Source organism: Vigna radiata, chromosome 2 (assembly GCF_000741045.1).
Source record: "Vigna radiata var. radiata cultivar VC1973A chromosome 2, Vradiata_ver6, whole genome shotgun sequence".
Lineage (NCBI taxonomy): Eukaryota > Viridiplantae > Streptophyta > Magnoliopsida > Fabales > Fabaceae > Vigna > Vigna radiata.
In genome coordinates this window covers 448,269-473,546 of record NC_028352.1, presented here as the reverse complement: position 1 = coordinate 473,546, position 25,278 = coordinate 448,269, and the positions used below count along the sequence as shown (strand labels likewise).

The following is a 25,278-nucleotide window of genomic DNA, read 5'->3' as shown; positions in this document are numbered from 1 at the left end:
TTATTTTAATAACTATTATCTTTATCATCAAAACTATAATAAATATAATTAAAAACAATTATAAGATATGTTTATGAATGACAATAACTATAATTTAATTATTATTAAATGTGAGAAATATATCTTAATTGTTCTTAATTGTGTTTATTTTAGTTTGGATGACAAACATAAGGATCATAATTATTAAAATAAATCTGACTTGTTTTTGAAAGAATTAACAAAATGTTCAGTTGAAATATGTTAAAATATTTTTCTTTTCTAACTTGAGAAAACTTATTAAATTGGATTATATCAGATTTTATTTAGTAAAAAAAGTTAATTTATTCTTGTTTGGGATGTGAATCTAAGCTCAACGTTAAGGTATTTTGTATGTTGTTTAAATGTAAGTTTTGTTCGACAAAATGTCTATTGTGTATTTAAATTGTTAAGATAGTACACGCAGAAAAGTATGTTGGTATCATAGTCAAATCAACTTAGAGAGAGAAATGAATGTTATAATCAATGCGTAACCTACTTTATTACTTCAAACATTTATTTATAAATTTTGCGATGAATATTTTTTATTAATGTTGATTTAATTACGACCCAAACATAAATAATCATACTTAAATAATCGATTTTGTAGTTGATCTACTTTGGTCCTGTTCAGATTAGGGATGACAACGGATCGGATCGGGTACGGATAGTGTGATACCCGAACCCGACCCGCATGTAAAAACTGTACCCGTATCTGCCCCGCTACTCGTGCGGATACCCGCAAAAAAAAATTCTGCAGGTTTTTTCCAACCCGCGGATACCCTTTGATACCCATTTTAACCCAATAATATTTTTGAAAAATAATATTTTATTAATTTTTTCCTTCAGGTCTAAACTTATTTTTAGGTTTTCTTTCTTGGGTCAAGCCCAAACTCTTCTTTAGGGTTTTTTCCTCATCATTCTCTTCCCCCAGCATGTGATAGCAGCCTTAGAACAACTTGCCGCCAAAGACGAAAAAGAAACTAAATGAATCGCAGCACCTCACCACCTCCAAGGTGCCACCGCCGCACCTAACCAACTCCAAGGTGCAACCGTCGCACCTCACCACCTCCAAGGTGTCACTGTAGCGCCTCACCGCACCACGACCAAGGGAGTTCATTCCCGATCCAACGAAGAAGAAAGGAAGAACGCCTCCTTAAGTCATCCCTTATCAACAACGACACCAGCGAAACACTCACCTATGCCGAAGTTGACCTCGCCGCCCGCCGCATGCCGCATCACCATCGGCCTCCATAACATCGGCATCCGCTAGGGTGACATCGTCATGCTCATCCGGCGCAACTGCCCCCAATTCTCCCTTGCCTTCCTCGGTGCCTCCCACCACGGCTCCGTCATCACCACTGCCAACCCTTTCTACACTTCACTAGAGCTGGCCAAGCAAGCCACCGACACCAAGAAAAAGCATAAATTGTGTGATGAAGGAGAAAGAGAGAGCATAGAACGAGCCACGATGATCCTTCAAAAGGAAACCCTAGGATTTTCTCTCCCTCTGTGACGACAATGTGAATGTTAAAAGTTGAGATTTAGGGTTTCATACAACAGCTTAGTAAATAGTATAAAGAATGATGGGTAAAATTGAAATTTCATTTTCTAGACAGGTTGCGGGTATCCGCCGGTACGGATAATATGATATCCGAACCCGACCCGTTAACAAGCGGGTATTAAAATACCCGCTACCCGTTACCCACATATACCTTTTACCCGCGGTATTAAATACTCGTAACGGATTTTATCCACGAGTACAAGTTTTTATGTCATCCCTAGTTCAGACCATTCAATGATTTGTTGGATGACAGTCCGAACTTTATAACTTATCATATAGATTTTTGAGTTGATATAGTTTGATCATGTTGAAAACATCTTGTTTGATGAATAATCGTCTGGTTTGTTGGAAGATCGTTCAGACTCAATTCTTTGCCAGCTTGATAGTTTGATGGTTAATTGGTCAATCATATAATAAAATTTGTATAATTATTATTAGGTTTAAACCCTTTTTTGATTCCTAAGTTAAGTTCTGATCTTCAGTTTAGTACCCGCTTTTAAAAATGTCAACCTTTAGTCCCTATGATATGAAAAATCTATCAAATCAGTCCTCATGACAACACTTAATGAACAATAAATCACAAGTTTTCATACCTAGGTATCCAATATTTTGTAATTTGTTAACGGAAGGTGTTATGAACAACAAATCACTGAATGAAAAACTAGTGATTTGTTAACGAATAGGACTGATTTGATACATTTTTCATATCATAGGGACTAAAAGTTAACATTTTTAAAAGTGAGACTAAACTGAACATCAGAACTTAACTTAGGGACAAAAAAGTGTTTAAACCTTATTATTATTACTATAATCTATTACTATTATTAGTATAATCTATTACTATTATTAGGATTGATATTATTACTTGTAATTTCTATAATGTGTTACTTTAGCATAAAATATCATATTAAAATAATATTATTTCTTAAAAAAATTCTATAATAAATTATTTAATTTTTCATATTATCAAACTCTTTATTTAATTTTTATATTTTTAACTATATATAATTATAACATTTAAATATAATTATTTATTTAAAGATAATAATAATTATATTAATTTTCTTAATAAAAATATAAAAGACAAACAAAATAATAAAATATTTAATCTTATTATTTTTATTATTTTTAATTATTATTATTTTTACTATTAGTATAGCTATTAGTAGTATAATCCATTATTTGATATTATTAGTTGTACTTTTTGTAACCCATTACTTTAACATAAAAATAAAAATACCTTTAATTAATTATTTAATTATTTTTATATTACCAAATTCTTTATTTAAATACTATATTTATAATTATACATTACATTTAAATATAATTATATTATTAAATGATTTATTTAAACATGATAATAATTAGGTGTTTGCTAACTTATGTAATTAAAATATATTTTTATTTTCTAAAATTGAATTTGTCTGGACGTTAAATTTTGACTCAGTTTATCTATTAATCTAAAAGAATAATAAACATAATTCTTCTAATTTAATGATGTGAGTTTTTTTTGTTAAATTAAGTTATGCAGTAAGATGTAAGTTTAAAAATAAATCATACTTAGACAATATTTTTTTTTATAACATTTGAACATTATTTATGTGTCATTCTGTGATTGGTTTATGATGATATTTATGATTATTATTATTAATTGTAGAATAATTTTGAACCAATCACATAATGATACTTAGAAAATGAATGAAGTCTATTTGCTTCTGAAGATATCCTCTTGAGGCACTTGAGCCAACTTGGATAACATCTAGACAAATAGAAGCGGGACGACGGACAATGTCAAAAAATGTTCGCCAAGGTGGACAAATCTGGATACGTATTTTTCTAGACAAACTGGTTACAGTTATACCTACTGAAACACATATGGGTTGAGGAAAAATATTTCTCAAATATTAGGTAGTTGTTGTTAAACCTGGAAAAATACTTTATGAAATGAGTGGAGTACCAGAAAATATAACAAGAAAAACTATTTCAACATGATAATGATATTTTAAGAACTATTTTTTAACAACTTTTTGACAACATGACACATGTCACCATTTTATTGGTCTGTTTGAATTTATTCTAAAAAGAATATTTGAAACGGACCAATCACAAACTGTCACGTATGTATTGTTAAAAGTTGTCAAAAAAAAAATTATTAAAGAAACTTTTTCCATCTCAATAATATCATCCAAAATGCCGATACGAACTCCATAGATGATAGAGTGGGGGCCGAGAGAAGAGTAAAATTCAAATTCTTTTTCTCATTTTCGTGATTATTATATATTGCAGCAGCCTCTCCAAACCACTTGTTTCAGACCCATCTCATTACATCTCAGATTCATATAATTTTATGGATTCAAATTTCATAAACCCTACTTTATTAAATTTTGTATTGCTTCGGAAGAAATAGTACGAGGAAAGGAAAACGTAAGTTCTTGGAGCTCCCTGTCGGTAAATTTAATGAGGATGATCTGGTAATTTATTTCAGCAAAATAATTGAACCTTTATCTTCGTTATCTTTCCCTCTCAATTTGGATGGCAATTGTCAGCATCATCAACGTATGTAGACGTTCCAGCGTCTTCTGAAAAAGAAAGTATGGCGATGTACCCCACATCTATTCACAAACTTCTAAATTATTTCTTCTTTTCAGCCAGAATATCTTCTGCCAATCATTCATTTCTGATAGTAGCAGTTACTCATTTTATAATTTAAATATGTACAAATGATATGAATTACAAATTAAAATATAATCAAGTTTTAACTAACCATCTTTAATTGATTTTCAAATTGTATCTCACGATCAGTCGTTTCCAAAAGTTAGTCTTTACGTTGATTCGTATAAATGATAGAACGGTTATCGAAATAAACTAGTTGGTCATTAAAAAATAATATAATTTAATTGAAATAATTATATTAATTTATTTTTAAAAACTAAAAATCAAAATGTATAAGAAGGTCAAATTTCAACGGATGGAAGTTAAATGATTAAATAGGAATAAAGAGACTATTTGGTTAGAAGCAATGGATGAGGAAGCAGCCACCATGCATGTTAGAACGTTTAGCCGCCGCCGCCGCCACTTGTGAGTGAATTGACCCGTACGAAGTCCGACAATGTTTTTGAACCCTGAGAGAGTACATATATATGTTTTACAACTTCTGCGCTAAACAACAGTAGGAAGGAGACAGATGCACACATAAATAAATAATTTGTCTATGTTAAGGACGAGATTTAATGCTAGATTCGAAAATTGCTAATTTTTACTTCTACGTACTATGCAAGAAGTGTATCCAATTAACATGCAGAACATGGGAAGAATCACAACCTCAACTTCATTCAAAATGAAATGTTTCACTCAGTTTAGGTTGATATTTAAAGTGACCCCACTCACATGCTAGTCATTTTTAAGACTTTAAATTGACCCCACTGCTCCAAATTATTGGAGCTAGATAAATTTCTAGTTTGGTCCACTTTCTAAAAATCTTTCCTTTTCTTCCTAAAAAAAATCAGAATTTCTCAAAAAAATCTTCCACATTTGAATTGTATATATATAGGTTACTCTCCTTCCCATTTTTGCCACACCCAACCAAAGATACGAAAACAATGGAGGTCATATATTGCAAGCAGCTTATGACGTCCCTTTTCATAATTCTTTCTTTTAGTTTCACCGCACACGGTGGCAGAAAACTAAGTGAAAGACCATACCAAGAAGCCAGCACGGTGTTCATCAGAACATCTTGTAGTTCAACAACATATCCAAGACTCTGTTACAGCTCCCTGGTGAAGCATGCAGACTTGATCCAAACAAATCGCGTGGTGTTAGCCGGGACGGCCCTGAATGTGACTCTTGCGTCGGCGAAATCAACATCGGCAATGATTAGGACACTGGGAAAGAGACAGGGGCTGAAACCAAGAGAGGTTGCGGCGATGAAGGACTGTGTGGAGGAGCTGGGTGACTCGGTGGATGAACTCAGAAGGTCCATCGATGAGATGAGTCATCTCAGAGAATCAAACTTTGAGATGACGATGAGCGACGTGCAAACGTGGGTGAGTGCTGCTCTGACGGATGAGAGCACCTGCACCGATGGCTTCCAAGAGACTGCCGCTGCTGCTACAAATATTAAGAACACTGTGAGAGGTCAAGTTGTGCAGGTAGCACAATTGACCAGCAATGCATTGGCTTTGATAAATCAGCTAGCCAATTCTCATGGTTAACCTCAAATATGTTGCACTTTATGTCCCCGACACTCTTCAACTGTTAATGTCCCTGTTACGTACTCAGGATCTTATGTTGTTTTTTATTTTTTATTTTCTTCTTCAAGCACTTGTATGATAATTCTTATTATAAAATGAAGTTCTTCATTGTTTTTTATATCTTATATTTTTAGTAAAAAATTTAAAAACAACTTCTAACTTTTCTGCTGATTCAATTTTAAAGTAAAAGTAGAAAATCCAGTCAAAACACAAACACCAATGAAAACTAATTAAGTATATATATATGTAACTCCTTCTCATTACTGTTCAATAAGAAAACCAATAAACTGTAAATAAAATAATAAAGTAGAGTTATTTTGAAAGATATATTGCTAAACCAGGTTGTTTTGTGTTGATAATTTCTACGGGTGGAAGACTTTCATACGTTTAATTTTAAAACTGAATTATGTCGCATGAAAAATAGGTGTGGGTGGCGGGCCCTATATCGTTAAATGGATAACCAACAATGAAAAATATCTTACAGTTTTGAATAGATAATTAAGGATTAGTGTGTCTTGCAATTTATAAGAAACATATAAAAATACATAACCGTCGTTTATTTTAATTTATTACTGCTGACAAAGGGTAATATATTGGATGATAACGGTTGGAATTTAACATTTATAATCTTTATTTACAACAAAAGTTATTAGATACTCTTTCAAAAAGTATTTATAGGTATTTTAAACCTATATTTAAAAAAGATGTTTTAGAAATTTTTAAAATAAAATTATAAAAAGAAAATATAAATTAAAATTAAAATTTAACTAAATTTAATCTAGTAAAAATAAAATTAATTTTAATTTTAATTAAATTTAATTTAATAAAATATGAATTAAATTTTAATTTTAATGTTTTTCAAAAGTAAGAAATATTTGTAGATATAATTCATGCACTCAATTCGTTTATAAATAAATATTAAATCAACTACTAATTTTATCAATTATTTGTTATAAATTTTATCTGAATAATATATCATAGTAAATAGCTTATGCGAAATATGAAATAAGACGATGTTACAAAATAATGTCTTAAGGTTGTTTCATATTTTTTTAATTTTAAATTAATTTTATTTTAATCAATAGTATATATAGTGATTTTAATTAGTATATTTTAAAGATTAAATATATTTTTAGTTTATGAGCATTTCTAACTTTAATACGTATAGTATTTTCATTCTATTTGATTAAATTAGTTTATTTATCCATTTTAGTTATATACATTTAATTTAATTAATTATTTTTGTTAATATGAATTCATTTTATTGATTTTAATTAATACTGTATCAAAATTTATTTATTTATCTTAGCTAATATGCAATTTATTTCAAATTTTATCTGTGAAATGAAAACAGAAGATTGAAGGGAAGAGAAGTGGTTTGAATTATTGTATGGTAGTTCATATAAAACTGAGCTAACAAAACAGAATCTTGGCTATTCAATCTTGTTTCCATCTTTTACTGTGTAGAACTCTTACAACTACTTTATAGCCATAACATAACATAGTAGGGATCGAAGATAACTAACCATGATTATGAGAACCTTGCATTCATTTGAGGCTAACGTTGCTCGTTGTGTCGGATTAATTTGAGCCAAGCGTTTGTTGTAGATTCATTTGAGCCAATCGTTTTGTTGTAGATTCATTTGAGCCTATGATATATACTCGTGTTATAATCCATTCACACAGTACTAGATTCGTTTCAGCCTAACGTTGGCCCTCGTGTCAATCTATTCACACAGTACTAGATTCGTTTCAGCCTAACGTTGGCCGCGTGTCAAATCACATTGTACTATAGGCTAATTTCAGCCATTAATTTTCCAAATAACATCTTCAAAATCTCTCCCTTGCCATCAATAATTATTGTTGGCCAATCAAGCTATTTTAATTTTAACTCAATAAGATAAAATAAGATTATTTTAATTTTAAATTTACTGATTTAATATACATATTTATACTGACATATAGTGATATTATTTTTAATTTTATAAATATAATTACTATTTTATATAGCGAACATCATCAACTCGTGAGTTTACAGGTCGATACAATCTAAATTGAATTAGATTGGACCAAAATTGAACTGAAGCCACATCTTTTTATTTGACTGTTTTGCCCTTGTGAAAATTTCGTGGTGATATATCAAATCAAATATATTAACGATGATTAAAAAAGCCTATTAATAACGGTTTATTATATGTTGTTGGAACACGTGTTTTTTTAATAAGGCCTTCATTTGTTGTCATATTACAATGGTTATTATTCATTACATGTCTTATTCATTCACATCTTTATTAATATATTTAGGAGAGATATGAAAGTAAAAAAAAAAACAAAAAAACATATTTTTAATGTAACTAAATACTTTAAGGTACACTACCGTAAATTTTTACGATGTTAAATTTAATTCATCTTTCAAAATGTTATATTTAGATTAATCACTAATAGAGAAGAAAATATTGATGTGAAATACAACTATATAAACTTTATTAATGTAATATTTACATATAGTGAAACTACCATAGTCACAGGTTAATTAATCACATGCATTGGTCTTTCTATTTCTTTTCACCTTCCATAACTTCCAAGGAACTACTAAAACATTTTATAAATTTCTAATAAAATATTCTACGATTTTCTAAAAAACTACAATTTATTTTTAATTTGTTCTTCAAGCATGTTAAGTTTCTCCTATGTCATTATTCTTTATTTAACTTTCTCTTGTGGTTTCCATGGCCACTCAAAGAGACATTAATGTAACATGATGACCACTCAAAGACTTTGGCAAGGATTACCACCAATTGGGAGGGGTGAGGGAGAAGTGTTGTCAGCCTTACAATACCTTAACTTGTGAAACTAATGTCTTTTTCTTATTGATTGTCAACTTTGTGTTTACTCTAACTATTGGAGGCATGATAGGGTCTATGCACATGAATATGCTATAAATCATGTTGAATTTATGTTTATTGTGAGAAGTACAAAAAATACAGCAAACTTTACTGAAAAACAAGAAATCCTACAACATAACTGAAATATATTACGATAGAAAATGTATATATATAGTTACATTTGGGTCGAAAATTCTATGACAAAGTATAAGCCTACAATATCTTGATCGATGTAATTGATGCAAGAACTTCCATTCCTGTAAAAAAATCTCAGGTTGAGTGAAATATCACACATGAATTTGGGGATAGGAAAGTGAGTTGAGTCGTGTGGTAGTCATGGTTTTGAACTTTAAATTTTGTGGGGGAAGCGGCAACCCCACTGGTTTTGAATTATTGGAGCATCAACAGAAAAATATCACATCGTTCTTGGATCACTCTTCATAAAAACCGAACTTGCAAAAATTATTCCTCTCGGAAAAGGGTTATAGTAAAATCACGCAAGGTAGAATTTTGACTCCTATATAGACCTTACATTCCTTCCCCTTTTTCTTCACACAACCCAATAGGAAAGCAATGGAAGCCATTTCTTCTAAGCATCTTCTCACAAATCTCTTGCTCATTTTTGCTTCTAGTTTCACCACGCTCTGTGCCAACAAAGCCATTCAAACACCACACCAAGAAGCCAGCACACTGTTCATCAGAACATCTTGCAGTTTCACAACTTATCCCAGACTCTGCTATACCTCCTTAGCGAGGCATGCGGAGTTGATCCAAACGAATCGTGTGCTTTTAACCGGCGCCGCCCTTAACGTGACTCTTGCATCGGCGAAATCGACCGCAGCAGTGGTGTCGATGATGGCGAAGAGCCAGGGGCTGAAGCCCAGAGAGGTTGCAGCGATGAAAGACTGTGTGGAGGTGCTGAGTGACTCGGTGGATGAACTCAGAAGGTCTATCGATGGGATGACTCATCTAAGAACCTCCAATTTTGAGATGACGATGAGTGACTTACAGACATGGGTGAGTGCTGCTTTGACTGATGAGAACACTTGCACAGATGGATTTCAAGAGAGTGCCACCGCCACCGCCACCGCCGCCGCCGCCACCACCACAACCACCATTGCTGGTACAAACACTAAGACCCGTGTGAGAGGACTGGTTGTGCAGGTAGCCCAATTGACCAGCAATGCATTGGCCTTGATTAATCAGCTAGCTAATCAAGGTTAATTAACTACCTCATCACCTTCAAATACGTGTGCGTGTTTTATTACAGAACATCCATTTATACTTAATGTCTCAAATACAGACATCATCTGATTTCATGTTTCTTAGATTTTGTTCCTTATAAGGTTAAGGTAACAGTGGTGTGTTCAATTTCATTTTATATATTGCAATATGTAAATAACAATTAGTTGAGAGATTTATCTCACAGCTACAAATTGTTAGTGGTGCTGTGAAATGGGTTTTATATTTCTTCTTACTGTTTTTTGTCTTGGTGAACTATTTGTATAATTATTGTAGAGTGAAGTTCCTATGAGAAATATGAAGATTTTCAATTAGCTGTCTTTCCAATATTTGCAGGTAGGTATGTAATACATACACGTGTGTATGATCAATTGGAAATATTAATTATGACAAAAAAAAATACAAACATATGGATGAAATGAATATATATCCTAAAATTAATGTATATGTAGATAGTTTACCATATATAAAAAGAAAAATAATTGTTTGACACACTTAACGATATTATTATTTTTCTTAAAAAATATAAAATTATCGTTTTATTTTTATACTATATTAAATAAATGTTATATTACGTTAGTTTAGAGCTAATACGTGTTCATTAAAACTTGCAAACTTCGAAACCATAAAACCTCTATATTTCATTATTGCGAGGTAATTTAGAAAAAGGATTAAATATGTTTTTAGTCTTTATGTTTTGGGGCGATTTTGGTTGTAGTTCCTCTTTCAAACTAAGGTTCAATTCAGTCTTTCAAATTTAGAAAATTCTGGTTTTAGTCTTTTTTATTAATTTTTTTTAATTTTATTTGCTGTTTCAAGGATGTTTCATTAGCATTTGGATTGTTTACCTTAATTGTACCTTATATCCCAAAATATAGAAACTAAAAACATATTTAACCTTTTAGAAAACCAATGCATTTGACGGAAAATTGATATTACAAATGCCACGATACGAATTTTTGGGTATTTGTCGTTATCATGCACAGTTTATTTATATATCGGTTCGACAACTTATGGTCATGAATTAATATCGTGGAATAACAAGAAAATCGAAACATTAAAATGAGATGAACTGATTGCAGTTAGCATTTCGTTTTGGATTTCTGCACTTTGTTTGGCTTTATCTACATTTCTTTTCTTTTCTTTTTTTTATGTTGTTTTGTTTTCTGAAAGAAAAATTAAGGTTTAGTTATTTTTATCTATTTAATTTAGTTTTTATATTATTAAAGTTCAATTCAATATTTTAATTTTCAAAAACTCATCAAATAATGGTTTTTCTATATTAACAAACACTGTTCATAAATTTATTATTTTTCAAAATATATAATTTAAAAATTAAATTTTTAGAATATATATATATATAGTGTCAATTCTATACTATTACTATTATTGATCCTATTCGGCCTGATAAATATATTAAAACTTACTATCTTCATTATGTTTTATTATTATACAACAATCCAAATATATGTTTACTAAAACAATATCTATGCATCATAATTAATTATGTTATTATTATCTACACTCTTATTATATATTTGAATAGTTATTCTTTTAATAAATACATAGACCAATAAATAAAATTAATATTCTCACTAAATACCTTTTTAATAACTCTTCCTACATATTATATTTATAAAAAAATTAAAGTGAATAGGAAGATAATTTTTTTAAGTGGATAATTAGAATAAAATCAATTATTAATGTTTAAAAAATAAAAATCCACCAATATCATCATCTGATAATTTTGACCCGACAAGAGATAAGGGAAAACAGTCACTTAATTTGGAAGGGTTAGAGTGAATTAAGAGATAATGATTGATTGTGATTATTGTACGGTATTTTAAATTTAATGTTTATTTTCAATAATTTCATTGAAAGGGTTTAGAGAATCACATTCATACGACCACTTTTCTTGCATCTCAATTTTGTAGCCTAATTTTTAAATTCCATAGAAAGGTTGACTTTCTAAATTTATATCACGGAAGTCAATATTTTCATCTTATCTCAAAAAATTTAAACTTACAATAATATGAAATTAGTGTATCCTGGACATTGTAGTGGCTCCAAATTTTTTAAATTTTATATATGTATAATAAGAATGTATCAGGATTAAATTAGATAAATTTTCAATATTTTTTATAAAACCACGTGATTTAATGTTAATAAATACTGAAACATAAACTAAATATAATAATAATAAAATACTTATTAAGATATTTTTTTTATTTTTTCTCTGTGTGTAGATTTAGTTTTTGTTTATCTTTTAATTTTTATGTTTTTTTTTCTGAAGAAAAAGGAAAAAGTTAAATACAAATTTAATTTATTATTTATTTTTCATTCTTTTCATATTTTTTGTTCCATTATGAATAAAATAGAGGCAACTTTCTTTTGTTTTATGACTATATATAAAGAAATTTTTTATATATATAAAAGGAAAAAATCACTATTATATATCTTTTCATAACCTAAAGGTGACTTGATTCTCATATATTTTTATTTTAATAATTACATTCCTCAATACTTAATAAATTTTGATAGTTTATCTTTTATTTTTTTCAAGAAAATAAAAAAAAAATATTTTAAAAGCGATAAAAGAAAAACTTCACATACAATGTAATGTATGAAATATATAACAAAGATAAAGTGATTGTTCATGTTATATATATATATATATATAGGTATCACTCAAACATCCAATTAGTTGGATTTGAATTATCTAAAAGATATCTTATTTATAGATTTAATAGAAACTTAATAATAATTAAATATATAAATTTAAAATATAACATTTTAACTTTCTTCAAATTAATGATGAATATTAGTCATTGCGTGTATCTATGACAGAAAAAATTAAAAATATAATCATGTGGTGCTTAATCTTTGATACTAAGTGTGCAATTAAGCAGCATGTGGCTATGGCATGTGCCATCCCATCTTGTACGCTTTAATTTTCTTATGAACAGAGTGGATTTTTTTAATTATATTTTCCTTTTCCTTTAAGCTTTCACATTAATAAGATCACATATTTTTCCTTATAAAAGCCATACATATTCGACACTTGTACCAATGCAATACAAAGACAGAAAATGGCACTCTTTAGAACACTCCTATCAGTTATCTTCCTCTCAACCTTTCTCCAATTACCAGCATCAACAAGCACCACCGATTCCCTCAAACCCTACAAAAACTTCATAAAAGATAAGTGTAATTCAACCACTTACGCAGCACTTTGCTACAAATCTCTCTCCCCGTATGCATCAAAAATCAAAAGAAACCGCGTAACGCTCACCAAACTCTCCATTCATGTGGCTCTCAAAGCAGCCAAGAGTGCCAAAAGCACGTTGACGAAGTTCTCCAAGATGAAGCTATCACATGGAGAAAGCTCCGTCATTGCTGACTGCAGAGAGAACATTGAGGACACGTTGGATCTGCTTGAGCAATCTGCACAAGGGTTGGCACATTTGAACGGTGCCTCTACTGCTGATGAGAGGTTTCAATGGGACAGCATCAAGACCTGGGTCAGTGCTTCCATAACAGATGAATCTACTTGCATAGATGAGTTTGATGAAATAAAAGTGCGTTCTTCACTGAGGAACAAGATCAAAACCACTGTTTATAACGTTTCTTCCTTGATTAGCAATGCTTTGGCACTCGTCAACAGGCTTTACTAGTATATAATCAATCTTCAATCCTGTTCTGATAAACTCAGGGTTTATTTGCAGTTTAGTTTTAGTTTTGTTTTTTCTGTTTTCTGTTGTCGGTTTCGTTTTTCCAGTTGTTCTGTATGTTATTTTTCTTATATTTAATGACCTATCCATGCAATGAAAATACACAATTTCAGTGTCATCTTTCCTATCTTTTATAGATATTACAAGAAAAAATATATTTTGAAACACTCTTATATATATATATAGTCGTTTGACATATTATCTATCATTCTCTTGTAAGTATGTCACATATCACAACTGCAAGCTCAGTGATTTTCTTCTAGAGATACATGTGCTTGGAATTATTCTACAAAAGAATTCTTGGAATGCAGATTTAATTGTTTTTCTATTGGTACCCGTTACGTGGTACCAAAGTTTCTTCTTTAAGAGAAACTTGTTTTATGATCTTGAAAATTCGAAAGTCGACAATCAATTGGAAATAAACTTAGCTAGATTTGAGTGCATTACCAAAACGTTTAATAAATGTTTTATCAGGTCAGATACTCGAGAAATAAAATAAAATAAAAAACTCGAGTGGAAACTAGATTATAAAGATAAAAGATGAAAGATAATTTGATATATAAACATTTATGGTTTTGATTAATGCATTTACGAAGTATATTATTTACTAGGTGAACTTAATTAGAATGAGTTATGTTTGTTAATTGTTGCTCGTGTAAAATAAAATTGTTTAATATTTGTATGATTATGACATTGTACAAAGTAGGAAAATGGGGTGTATTAAAATCCATTTTATGCGAATTACGCATACGAAATACTTTAGTTTAAATTAATAACTTTTTTTAATTTCTAGTAACTCCTTGATTTAAAAAAATTAAATTAAATACCCGTAAAGAAGGAAAGAATGACAAAAAAACAACGGAAGAGGTTCCATTATGACTTATATGATATAAATTATCTTTTCCAATATCTGTTGTAATAGTTTGGTCAAAATCACGTAGACCATAGAATTCTTAATTATGTAAAGTACGTGATTTACTTTGAAGATGTCAATATTATTTAGTTAAACATTTACAATATAGACTTATGCACATGTTAAAATTAAACTTTGGATCTTATAATTTACATTTATGTGATGAACCACAGTTTCCAAAGTCAGCATATTTGGAATCTTCTTATGTTTATTTTGTGGATTCTTAACTTGAAATAAACAAAATCAAAATGAAAGGTAATATAAAAATGCATGTGAGAACGTGGTTTCAGCGCAAACTTAAGTTATTATTTATGTTATTTTTCCTTTGACAAGTTGAACTTTAGGATCTCTATTTTCATCTCAAGAAATTGTATTTTTTTAGAGAGAGTAATAATAGTATTTATTTATTTATTTATAATTTTTATTGTTTTTTGTCTTGGAATGTACAAAAGAATATTGTGTTGTTTGTAGACACAAACTACAACATAACTTAATTCCAATGAATGGAGTATGATGAAGAAGATCAAAGGCCAGAAGTGAATGGCACACCAGTGGCAGGCAACCACGTGCGCCCAGCAAGAAGGTTAGCAACTGTGAACCGGGATGCCTCGGTTGGGCTAGTTATGCTATGAAAACCGGGCCATCGAACCCTGTTTCTGGTGGATGAACCGGGCCCAAAGTTCTTGTACTCTCCATAATACAGAGTATTCAAAGCAAAATTAGAGTCATCCCATGGAGACCAACCCATTGGGTTCACCATGCTATCCAAGAATGATTTCATCACCACAACTCTAGAGTAACGTTGCCATGGGCGGCCCAAGAAGGTCTTGAACTTGCCAATAACGGGCCTGAGATCTGGGGCAGCCCTGATCTGAGAGTTATGGATTGAAAACCCAGTGTTTTGAAATGGGTCGTCTCGACCTTGGGCCGTGATCATGTTTGCCTGTCCATTTAAGGGCCTTCTTACAAGAATGACACAGTTTTGGAAAACAACGGCGGCATTTCCGAATATGAAGTCAACTGTGCCGTAGATGTAACATCCTCTGTAAAATTGTCGCTGTGCGTGGACCATGAGGGTGTCTTGATAGCCTTCTATGGAACACCGATAGAACACAGAGAGATCGGAGGCTGATCGGAGTGCCACCGCTTGACCCTTTAGAGGACCCGCCGTGTTTCTGAAGGTAATGTCTCTTGCAATGAAGTGAAGACCATCAACTCCTGAAATTTTATAACAATTCCACATTCTTTAATTTCAAAAAGTTTTACTATTAACATAAATCAAAGCTCAATCAATGCTTAAATCGCAAGCATTTCTCCATGCGAAAAGCTACACGCATCACTCACTCTATGGACAATATGTTTATTTCAAGCAATCATTTTATCTTCATATACAAGTTCAAGTATTATATTCATTAGATGAAAGAATTCACACTGCAAAAAATAAGATCTGCATATAGATTTGAAGAAGAATCCTTGAATATTTGAAAAGGGAAAGCCTGAAATTCAAAGGTTGAGAACAGTGACCTGCTGTTGCGGAGCTATAGGTGGTATACCCGGCATTAACGCTTCTTCCACTTGTTATGATGGTATTTCTCATGCCATCACCGAACAACATAATGTTGTCATTGGTCTTGTCAATCTCAATATTCTCTCTGTAAACTCCTCTCTTCACGTGAATAATGAATCTGCTCTTTATCCTTCTCCTTGCAGCGGCATTGATAGCAGCTTGGACACTCTTGAAATGCCCCGAACCATCTTTGGCCACCACCAGATGTGCCCTTATTGAAGAAGACTGCAACAGCTTCCTCTCGTGCATGGAAAACCAACTTGGAAAATCAGCCTCTGCATCTTCCGTATAATGAACCGCTTCGTACTTCAGGAAAGCCCAGTTCACGAACAAGCCATTGCTTATAATCTCGGTTACATTGCATCTCTCGGTGGGAACCATGAAATCTTCGACTCCGAGTTCTAGAGCCCCGTTCTGACATGTTTCGATGTTTGTGCGAGCTGTGCTGAGCCACGTTTGCGCATCAAAGGGTGAACAGCTTCTCTTCTCCCGAAGGCCGTCGAGGGTACGGTTAAGATGGAACACGGTGTTGTCGTAGAGCTTCAGACAATCACGGAAAACTGATTTCTGCTTCCTGGTGATCCCGTTGTGCCCCAACTCACGTGCTTTCCTTCTCATGATCACTGCTCTTTCCAACGCCAGGCGAATGAGAATTGCCCGGAATTCGGATTTGTGTTTGAGTTTGTGATGGTAATGGGTTTGTTGCGCATGCATGTAGTATTTGCATGGCTCGGGGTACGGGGTTTGGCTGCACCACCAATCTATGTTGCTGTTGGAATGTCTCCTCGTTGATGTGGCTATTGAGAAAACTGAGGAAACTAATAACAGTGACAACAATGTCTTTCGCATCATTGTCATTCTGGTGCTGTTTTTCTCTTTCCTTGTTTCGGGTGCCTATATATCCCTGTCTTTCATGCACCCTCGTAGTAGCTTAGAGTGGGAGTTTCTTAATCATGTGCGCAGTGCCGACCTTTTTCTTTTTATTTTTTTTATGTTTGATGTTACAGTAGACGCGACGCCATCTTGATTTTCTTGATGGATACGGAATCACGTGCATTTTGAGAGTGTTACGGAGTGAGCACGTGGCATGTGTCATCCCATGTTTCACGGTTTAAGGAATTGCTTATGGGCTTAGTGGAATTACTACTCATTGGATGATTTGCAATGGAAAGACAGCAATTAAGTGTCATTGTTGCGCACTATTCTATAGGAAGTTGAATGTCTTGCCACAGTCTCTTCGGCCTCACGCATAAAAAAATGAGAATAAATCATGTTATATAGACTCACCGAAATATGTGTTTATTTGGCTCTAAAGGGAGCCAAAAGTGCATACATAGCGTTGACAAAATGTGTTTTTGCAAAGTCCCCACAATACTCCAACTGTTCTGTGCTGCGCTGTTTGTATCCTTTCTTAAGTCTCACTGTTAAAAAAGGGGCAACAGGTACTTGGCTTCAAATCAAAGCAAAGAAAATAAAGAGATTATTTGTGAATGATGACGTTATAGTTTTATACATAAAAAACAAATAAGTTGCTTAAATTCTGGCAGGATTACTTATTTGGCGTACGGAAGAGTTGAGGGTAGCATGGAATATCTCAAACTGAGGTCACAGGTACTAATTCAGACTTCAGTTTTATTTTTTCCTTTGACAATATCAATTGACTGCAGAACGACTTGCCCATAAATTTAGGGTTCCCATTTTCACCTCAAGAAGGCTGGTGCATAGTCTGATTAAATATCAATTTCAGTACTATGCACGTTTCTTAATGCCATAGTAAAAAAATATCATTGTTTTACTTCTCCTTGGCTGCAGCATGTGCAAGTTGCTGCAAGGATCAATTTATTGGATGGAGTGTTGGTAGATGAACAGACTTTTGTACAATGTTACGTTTAAGCATGTCTTACTCAATTCCTTGCTTCAAAACATAAAATGTCAAACAATTTCCTATTTGTGGTGTTGGAAATCATTGAGTCCAGACAATACAATCCAGAAAGGCATGACAAAATCAACTTCTACGAATGGAAGAACTCGTTTTTTTTAATCTCTTGTTCTAGCCGCCAAGGTACTCAACCCAGTAATTACGTGTGCTGTGAAGTTGCACAGATGAAAAGTAATATGTTTTCTGGTATATGATTTGATCAAGCATATTATGCGTTGGTGTTGTATACATCAAAGAATGTCTACTGTAATCACATTTTGTGGGACAAAATGGAAACTGAATGAATCAAGCATCAAAAGTTTCCGATGACTAAAGAAAAATATACGATTAGGATGTACAGCTGCCTAATAATCCAGTCCTCTGTCAACCATCATCATTCTAACTCTCTCCATGTCCTCTAATCTGCATGCATTTTCATAAATCCCCATAAGAAGTACAAAGTTCTGCTCGTTGTCTGGCTCCAAATCAAAGAGCCTGTTTGCAGCAATCTCCCCTATAGTTGCGTCTCCATGCAAAAAGCAGGCATACAATAAAGCTCCCCAAAGAGTTGGACCTGCAGCCTCAAAGCCCATTCCATCCACTATGATGCTATAAGCCTTTTTAATTAGTCCTGCTCTTCCATAAAGGTTAACCATACAACCATAATGTTCCATAATTGGTTTTATTTTATATTTTTTGCACATTAGAGAAAACACTCTCTCTCCCTCCTTCACCAAGACTAAGTGAGCACAGGCTGATAATATCGAAACAAACGTTATTTTATCAGGCTCAACACCAGCTTCCTCCATTTGCTCCAAAAAGGCAAGGGCTTCTCGGCGCTTGCAATGTGCAGATATTATAGAGTTCCACGAAACAACATCCCTCTCTGGCATTAGATTGAATATCCAACATGCCCTTTCTAACCTACCATGACTGGAGTACATCACCATCAAGGAATTAGCTATGGAAAGGTTCCATTCAAGTCCTCGCCGAATCACCCATCCATGAATTTGGACGCCTAGACATAGCGAAGACACACCTGTAAGAATGGTGGATATGCTAACAGAATCAGGTTCACACCCTTCCAAAATCATTTGGCGGAAAATGTTCGATGCCCCAATCTCAAGGCCATGATGAACATAGGCAGTGAGCATAGAATTCCACGAAATAGGGTCTCTATGAGGCATCTTGTCAAAGATCTTTCGTGCCTTTACAATGTCACCGCACTTCGAATACATGTCAACAAGTGCATTAAGCACAAACCCATCAGTGGCAAATCCAGCACGAACCAAATGGCGATGCACTTCTTCCCCCAGTCGAACAGACCCAATTCCAGCGCAAACTTTGAGAACTCTCGGGAAGGTGAAAAAGTCAGGTTCAACACCCTCTTCTACCATTTGGAAGTAGAGTGCAATGGCATCGTCATAGAGGCCCATTTGGGCATACCCTGAAATGAGCGAATTCCAGGGAAATGCAGACTTGTCCCTATTAGACATTTGATCAAACAGCTCATGGGCATCGTCCACGTACCCACACGCCGCATACAATCTAAGAAGCTTGGAAGAGATGCCAAAATTTCTACGCAACAGGGATGTTGGGATAAGGCGGTGGACTCTAATACCGAGACGAATGGCTTGCAAGCGATAGCAAATTTCTAATAAAGAGGCATATATTTCAGGGTCGATTCTGATGCCCTTCTCAACAGAGTCTTCAAGGTTTGTGATGACTTGTTCAAGTGCTTCCAATTGGGTTTGGGGAGGAGGACGGCGATGGATAAGGAGTGGGGTTGATTTGGGTTTTGGATAACGAAGAACGTTTCTTCTTTCTTGGCCTTCCAAGCGTCTCTCTTTCCATGTTTTCTTTTCGTTGCTATTTTTGTTTTTATTTTTCTTCTGGGAGCACAAGCTCAGGGCATTTGGAGGGAACCTTACTAGTATGCTTATCATTCTAATTTTCTGGATCACAAGTTATGCATACAGACGTCATAATCATAATATATCTAACAAAAATATACACCAGCTACTTTTTTTCTTATCCAATTTTGACTCACCTACATATAAGAAAAAAGTGGATATTGTATCACTTTCGTTTTCGATATATGTAATTCTAAAATCTCTATCTCGATTTTAATCGCATTCTTTGACACATCTTGTTATCGTGCTTGTAGTTCATAATACTTACGAATTAGAAGATAAAGAGTAATGGCATATGCACTGTCAGACGGGACTTGTATATATCTTGCTGGAATTTGACAAGGTTTCTTGACCTAAGAAGCGCGACTTATAACAGTAACAACGAATTTCGTCTCATTATCATCTAGGATCGTCACTTAAATTATTGGAGATTATGTTATGTCCAAAAGTATTAATTTTATCACTCAAACTCCGTATTTATTAGAGCACACTTGCTAGTATCACACGCTATGTATATAGATTAATCCCTCAGTAATTATCCCATATCCTAAACAGTCTAAACAATAATAAAAATATAAATAGCCTTTAAAATATTAAGCATTCGTCAATTTAGTGTCTATTCATACATTTTAAGGATCGTTTTGATGATTTTTTTTATATAACTCACAATTCAATTTATTGTTACAAACATAAGGTACTAAATCGCATAATCTGCGCTTTCTAAGCAATTCCTGTGTTGTTAGAGACAGTTTAGCACCAGCCGTATGCCTTTCTCTCGAGGGCATAACGCATAAGCTTTATATTGCCGGTTAGGCATTATAAGGAGGAAATAAAAAAGGCAACAAAAACCATCTCCTGTGAATGGTGGACATGTACATATCAATTTGAAATACTTCAGGGGATGAGTTTAGAGCTTCCAAATCCCCAAACGACAAGCCGCAAGACATTAGGACAGATCTTGTAGTAAACTGCTAACAATGTTGGATTCTCACCAAATCCAAAATTTAGTCAACTTGACAGTGCTCTCAACCCAATCAAACAGCTTTCATTTAGCCTCGAGCTGCATAGAGTCGTACAAGTCATTAAAGTTATTAAAAAACAAAACACATTACTTCAATCCAGATAGAGTGAAGCCAAGGTGGACATTTAAAATTACATCTACACAACAAATGTGGTGTTTTAGATTTCTCCTAGTTAAAAAGTTCAAACCGAAATAAATAAACTCCTGTTTAACAAAACACAATATACCGATGGCTGTTTTGCTCCTAGTAAATGAAGTTAAAATCCATTTACCAATAAAGAACTGTTAGTAAGCATGACCAAAAGAAGCAATTGTGTACGAGCATAATGCTTCCCAAGCATTTAACTAACGTTACAGAAATAGTAAGTAAATATATACCTCACAAGCCTCAAAAACTGGCCGAACTTGCTCAAATATTTCATCCGCTGTTCCCACTGCATTGATCTGCAGAGAGTAGTTTGTCATATAAATACCGTATAATTCATGCAGGGTACAATGTAAAATTGAAACTAAAAACAGTGCGTTAAGCAAGACTGGCATAAAATACTTTGACCAGAGGCTATTTTTTTTTTCAAATAATTTCCATTGCACGTAAATGCTATCCTTATATAAATTATACAATCAAACAAGTGAATCCCAAGGCCAATCGTCATTCAAGAAAAACCCACGAAAGACTATACTGTGAAATTTCCCACTAAGAAGAACTAGTATCACACTTCGAAGGTAAGTAAATACAAGACCTCTAAAAATGGTACACAGAAACCATTCAATTTTTGTGTGTAAGTTGTCAAGGTGCAAGTCTCAAATAAGGCTAGTTATCCTAGATCCAATTAAGCATTGAAACTAAATATAGTTACCCTGTAAAGTTTCCCCTTCTTAGCATAATAATCAATAACGGGAAGACTTAAAGCCTCAAACACTTTAAGACGATTCCTCATTGTATCTATATTGTCATCAACTCGACCCTGCGATAAAAATACGTAAGACAGCAGTACGTAATAAGCTGCTGAAGTTAAATCTCCACGGATTTACGGGAACCTCATTCCGGCTAAGCACACGTTTCACCATCTCTTCTTCAGGGCAATCAAAGAAAAGTACAAACCGAGGTTCTGCTCCAATCTGCATAATGAAGAGTGTGTTTATTTAGTCAAAAGAATACACAAAAGAATTGACACGGGATTACTATTTTGTTCTAATACCCTAAAATACAGTTTTCTACATTTAAATTCAGTTTGTTCATCCATAGATATTGCAGTTGAAAACATATTCTATGCACACAATATGAAGTAAATTTGTAGTAAATTAAATGCATAGATATATGGGAATTGGTGCAGATATAGCTCAATATTATATCAATTTATCATTAGAAAGAAAAGGTGGAAGGAGGGGGGACTAAACTTCCTTCGGCTCAAATTGAAGAGAAGGTTAAAAGTCATACTTACAATTTGTTCAAAAGCTATACGGTTCTCCTCGCTTCTAGGGAAACCATCAATAAGAAACTTTCGGTTGTCACTAGATTTCATCTCTCTTAGAATCAATTTGACAGTAACTTCTGATGGAACAATTTTTCCTTCCTTAATTGTATTCAGAATCATTGAGCTGTTTTGGTGTTTTTAATGTAAAAATCCCAAAGACGCACCAACAAAACAAAACAAAAACAAAATTAGGATAAAACATCACGCATATTCCCTATCAGAAATCAATTTCCTTCATTCATTGTATTCAGAATCATAGCTATTTTTGAGTTCTTAATGTTAAAATCCCCAAGATGCACCAACAAAACAAAAAAAAAAAAAAATAGGATAAGACAGCATCACCCATATTTACTATCAGAACTCATCTCCCTTCTCAAAAGGTCTCCAGCACTCAGATGCTTATATCCAAAGGTTTCAACAATTTTTGCACATTGCGTACCTTTTCCACTACCAGGACCTCCTGAGGCAAACCCCAAAAAGTAAAAAGGCATGGTACCATTAATAACTTGATGCATTTCATTAAAAACATTATATCAGTTTACGAAAGCAATAGAGCCCAAACAGTTTTACTCAGGTTCATAACATGGGAAAAACAAATAAAAAAACATAATAGTTTAGATTCTCAACTTGGCAATTGTCATCAGGCTTATCTCCATAATCTATCCTTTCTGCCAAATAACAGTATGCAATTTCCGGCAAAACTATATATATATATTCTATCGAAGTATATGTGGTGTTTTAAGGTTCAGATTCACATATTCTATAATTGACGGAGTCGTTTATAGGTAAATACAGTTTTGTTTCAAGCTTCAAGATGGGCCAATATCTAGCTAGATCACGGAAATAATCCATCAGGCAAATTAGTTAAAACAATGTCAATTTTTTTATGAAATTTGCCTGCATTACTTCCACTTACTTTGGACCATTAATAAGCTTTTCAGAATAATAGAGACAAACTGGACGTCCAAACATCCCAAATACCTCAGTTCCAATACTAACCATCCGTGATTATACTTTCCAATATCGTTGATTCATTGCTAACAAAATTCAGTTACACGATCAACATGCATAAAATAAACTTCTATATCTGAGTGTTGAGATTCCACAAAACCGTACAACATGAGACTTATCAACCTCACCGGAGTACCTTCCACTGTTAAATACGAATACAAGCCGTCCATATAACCACGGAAACACGAGATATGCAGAGAAGCGTGGAATTAAAACGTTGATTATCAGTATTTAGTTATCAAAAAATGATTTGACACCTCAGTATTTAGTTATCACCCCGATTATCGCAGATGTGATGGCACAAGACTTACATAATGATTTGAAATCAATTAAGTGAACAATTTAACAAATGTATGATTACCTAAAACAAAAGTTATAACCGTAGCTACTTGTTTGGGAGAAATTCCACTCGTTTCCTGCACAGTGATGTTATATATAGAAAGAGAGAGAAGAAAAAGTTGTTAGAGGAAATTGCTGATGGCAGAACTGCTGCCTGTAATGTATGTGTGTAAGAAAAACAATGAACCCTAGAAGTAGAAGAGATGATAAATTTAAGAGGAGTTTGAGAGGAAGAGAAAGAGGTGTGGATTAAATACCTGGAAGGGCGAGTGGAAGGGAAATCCAGTGGTGAATCTTTGAGAAAGCGAAGCGTCGTGTTTAGGAAGTTGCTGGAGTGGAGAGTAACATCCAAATCAAATCCAAATCCAAAACAAAAGAAGTGAGTGTGAGAATATGAATATGTGATTACCAGCAGCAGAGGAAGAAAACGTGATGATTTGGTTCCGAGTTTCCACATTTGCGTTTCTGATTTTGAATTTGACTATTACTGAGGTGAGTGAGATCAGGGATTCTTAAACAATGCTTTGAGTTTGAAAGTTACGGTTGCGTGCTCGATGCAGGACAGAGGAGGCACAACACACATGGGAATGGACACAACACAACACCGCTTTCCCTCGCCTCCCCTCTCCTCTCCTTTTCCTTCTTTTTAATTAACTCCTAATATTATTTCTTATTTTTTAATAATAATCTACAACAATATATAATATCAAAATTTCCACATTTCATATAACATTACTTCAAACTTTAGCTTAAATTTGTAATTTAGTCCCAAAAATTACTGTCACGTTGTAATACAGCTTTGCTCAATGGATCTGTTATGTGAGTACGACAACTCCAGATTTAGGAGAGAAGGTGGAGCCAAAGAACAGAATCTTGTTCTGTTTGATTATTTTTGTACCAGGAAAAAGGCCGAAGTTATATGTAGACATTAATATTAGGCAATTCCTTTCCGCACCCTATTATTTTCTTACTACACCTTGTCATTTCTGAAAATTATTTATTTGAACAAAATTTATTGCCTAATATTACTGTCACATAGTCATAAAATTATAATTAATATATAATCCATAATAAGTAGAAATCTATTTTTAAAAGTTGAATTTTAAAATAAAACTAACTATTATTGCATTTAATTTTAGTTTGTATAATTATACAAATTTAATTTTTTTTATCTCAAACCTAAAATTTCTCTATTTAAATTTTTATACATGATCTTTATTTTTTACTTTATTTAAATATATTCTTTTATATTTGTTAGTCTTTATCATATTATTTGAAAGAAATTGAAAACAACTCATTGAAAGGAATAATTTTGTAATAAAAATATATAAAACTTATTCTAGAAAGCAAATAAATAAAAGGTAAAAAAAAAAAGAAACAATAAATGTGATGTGATGATAAAAAAAAGAGAGAGAGAGAGAGAGAGAGAGAGAT

At 32.9% G+C, this 25,278-nt stretch overlaps 6 protein-coding genes across 6 annotated transcripts; 3 read left to right on the top strand and 3 right to left on the bottom strand.

Annotated features, from left to right (window-relative positions):
* The first annotated feature begins 5,138 nt into the window (after positions 1–5,138).
* Positions 5,139–5,926, top strand: LOC106755735 (21 kDa protein). Its single transcript, XM_014637947.2, has one exon. It carries the CDS (start codon positions 5,179–5,181, stop codon positions 5,788–5,790), a length of 612 nt encoding a protein of 203 aa, XP_014493433.1. The 5' UTR covers positions 5,139–5,178; the 3' UTR covers positions 5,791–5,926.
* A 3,272-nt stretch (positions 5,927–9,198) lies between these two features.
* Positions 9,199–10,276, top strand: LOC106755267 (21 kDa protein). Its single transcript, XM_014637385.2, has one exon. The coding sequence runs from the start codon at positions 9,288–9,290 to the stop codon at positions 9,936–9,938; it is 651 nt and encodes a 216-aa protein (XP_014492871.1). The 5' UTR covers positions 9,199–9,287; the 3' UTR covers positions 9,939–10,276.
* A 2,753-nt stretch (positions 10,277–13,029) lies between these two features.
* Positions 13,030–13,831, top strand: LOC106755970 (pectinesterase inhibitor 4). The gene has a single exon (XM_014638207.2). The coding sequence runs from the start codon at positions 13,046–13,048 to the stop codon at positions 13,628–13,630; it is 585 nt and encodes a 194-aa protein (XP_014493693.1). The 5' UTR covers positions 13,030–13,045; the 3' UTR covers positions 13,631–13,831.
* Positions 13,832–14,999: 1,168 nt separating this feature from the next.
* Positions 15,000–17,256, bottom strand: LOC106755812 (probable pectinesterase/pectinesterase inhibitor 33). Its single transcript, XM_014638026.2, has 2 exons — positions 16,125–17,256; positions 15,000–15,818 (listed from the first exon to the last, which is right to left on the bottom strand). The coding sequence occupies exons 1-2, from the start codon at positions 17,023–17,025 to the stop codon at positions 15,124–15,126; spliced, it is 1,596 nt and encodes a 531-aa protein (XP_014493512.1). The 5' UTR covers positions 17,026–17,256; the 3' UTR covers positions 15,000–15,123.
* Positions 17,257–17,760: 504 nt separating this feature from the next.
* Positions 17,761–20,250, bottom strand: LOC106755865 (pentatricopeptide repeat-containing protein At4g25270, chloroplastic-like). Its single transcript, XM_014638086.2, has one exon. It carries the CDS (start codon positions 20,029–20,031, stop codon positions 18,451–18,453), a length of 1,581 nt encoding a protein of 526 aa, XP_014493572.1. The 5' UTR covers positions 20,032–20,250; the 3' UTR covers positions 17,761–18,450.
* A 327-nt stretch (positions 20,251–20,577) lies between these two features.
* LOC106754315 (UMP-CMP kinase) lies at positions 20,578–24,516 on the bottom strand. The gene is made up of 9 exons (XM_014636328.2): positions 24,254–24,516; positions 24,102–24,173; positions 23,867–23,921; positions 22,837–22,954; positions 22,462–22,618; positions 22,058–22,138; positions 21,877–21,984; positions 21,398–21,463; positions 20,578–21,058 (listed from the first exon to the last, which is right to left on the bottom strand). The coding sequence occupies exons 1-9, from the start codon at positions 24,299–24,301 to the stop codon at positions 21,044–21,046; spliced, it is 720 nt and encodes a 239-aa protein (XP_014491814.1). The 5' UTR covers positions 24,302–24,516; the 3' UTR covers positions 20,578–21,043.
* Between the last annotated feature and the right edge of the window lie 762 nt (positions 24,517–25,278).

Excerpts from the sequence above, each read along its gene's own strand:
- LOC106755735 (XM_014637947.2), top strand. The coding sequence starts at position 5,179 with ATGGAGGTCATATATTGCAAGCAGCTTATGACGTCCCTTTTCATAATT.
- LOC106755267 (XM_014637385.2), top strand. The coding sequence starts at position 9,288 with ATGGAAGCCATTTCTTCTAAGCATCTTCTCACAAATCTCTTGCTCATT.
- LOC106755970 (XM_014638207.2), top strand. The coding sequence starts at position 13,046 with ATGGCACTCTTTAGAACACTCCTATCAGTTATCTTCCTCTCAACCTTT.
- LOC106755812 (XM_014638026.2), bottom strand. The coding sequence starts at position 17,025 with ATGACAATGATGCGAAAGACATTGTTGTCACTGTTATTAGTTTCCTCA. Across the intron at positions 15,819-16,124 it reads CTATAGCTCCGCAACAGCAG|GAGTTGATGGTCTTCACTTC; the intron begins GTCACTGTTCTC and ends ATAAAATTTCAG.
- LOC106755865 (XM_014638086.2), bottom strand. The coding sequence starts at position 20,031 with ATGATAAGCATACTAGTAAGGTTCCCTCCAAATGCCCTGAGCTTGTGC.
- LOC106754315 (XM_014636328.2), bottom strand. The coding sequence starts at position 24,301 with ATGTGGAAACTCGGAACCAAATCATCACGTTTTCTTCCTCTGCTGCTG. Across the intron at positions 24,174-24,253 it reads GTTTTCTTCCTCTGCTGCTG|CAACTTCCTAAACACGACGC; the intron begins GTAATCACATAT and ends TCTCCACTCCAG. Across the intron at positions 22,619-22,836 it reads AGTTCTGATAGTAAATATGG|CTCAATGATTCTGAATACAA; the intron begins GTGATGCTGTCT and ends ACACCAAAACAG.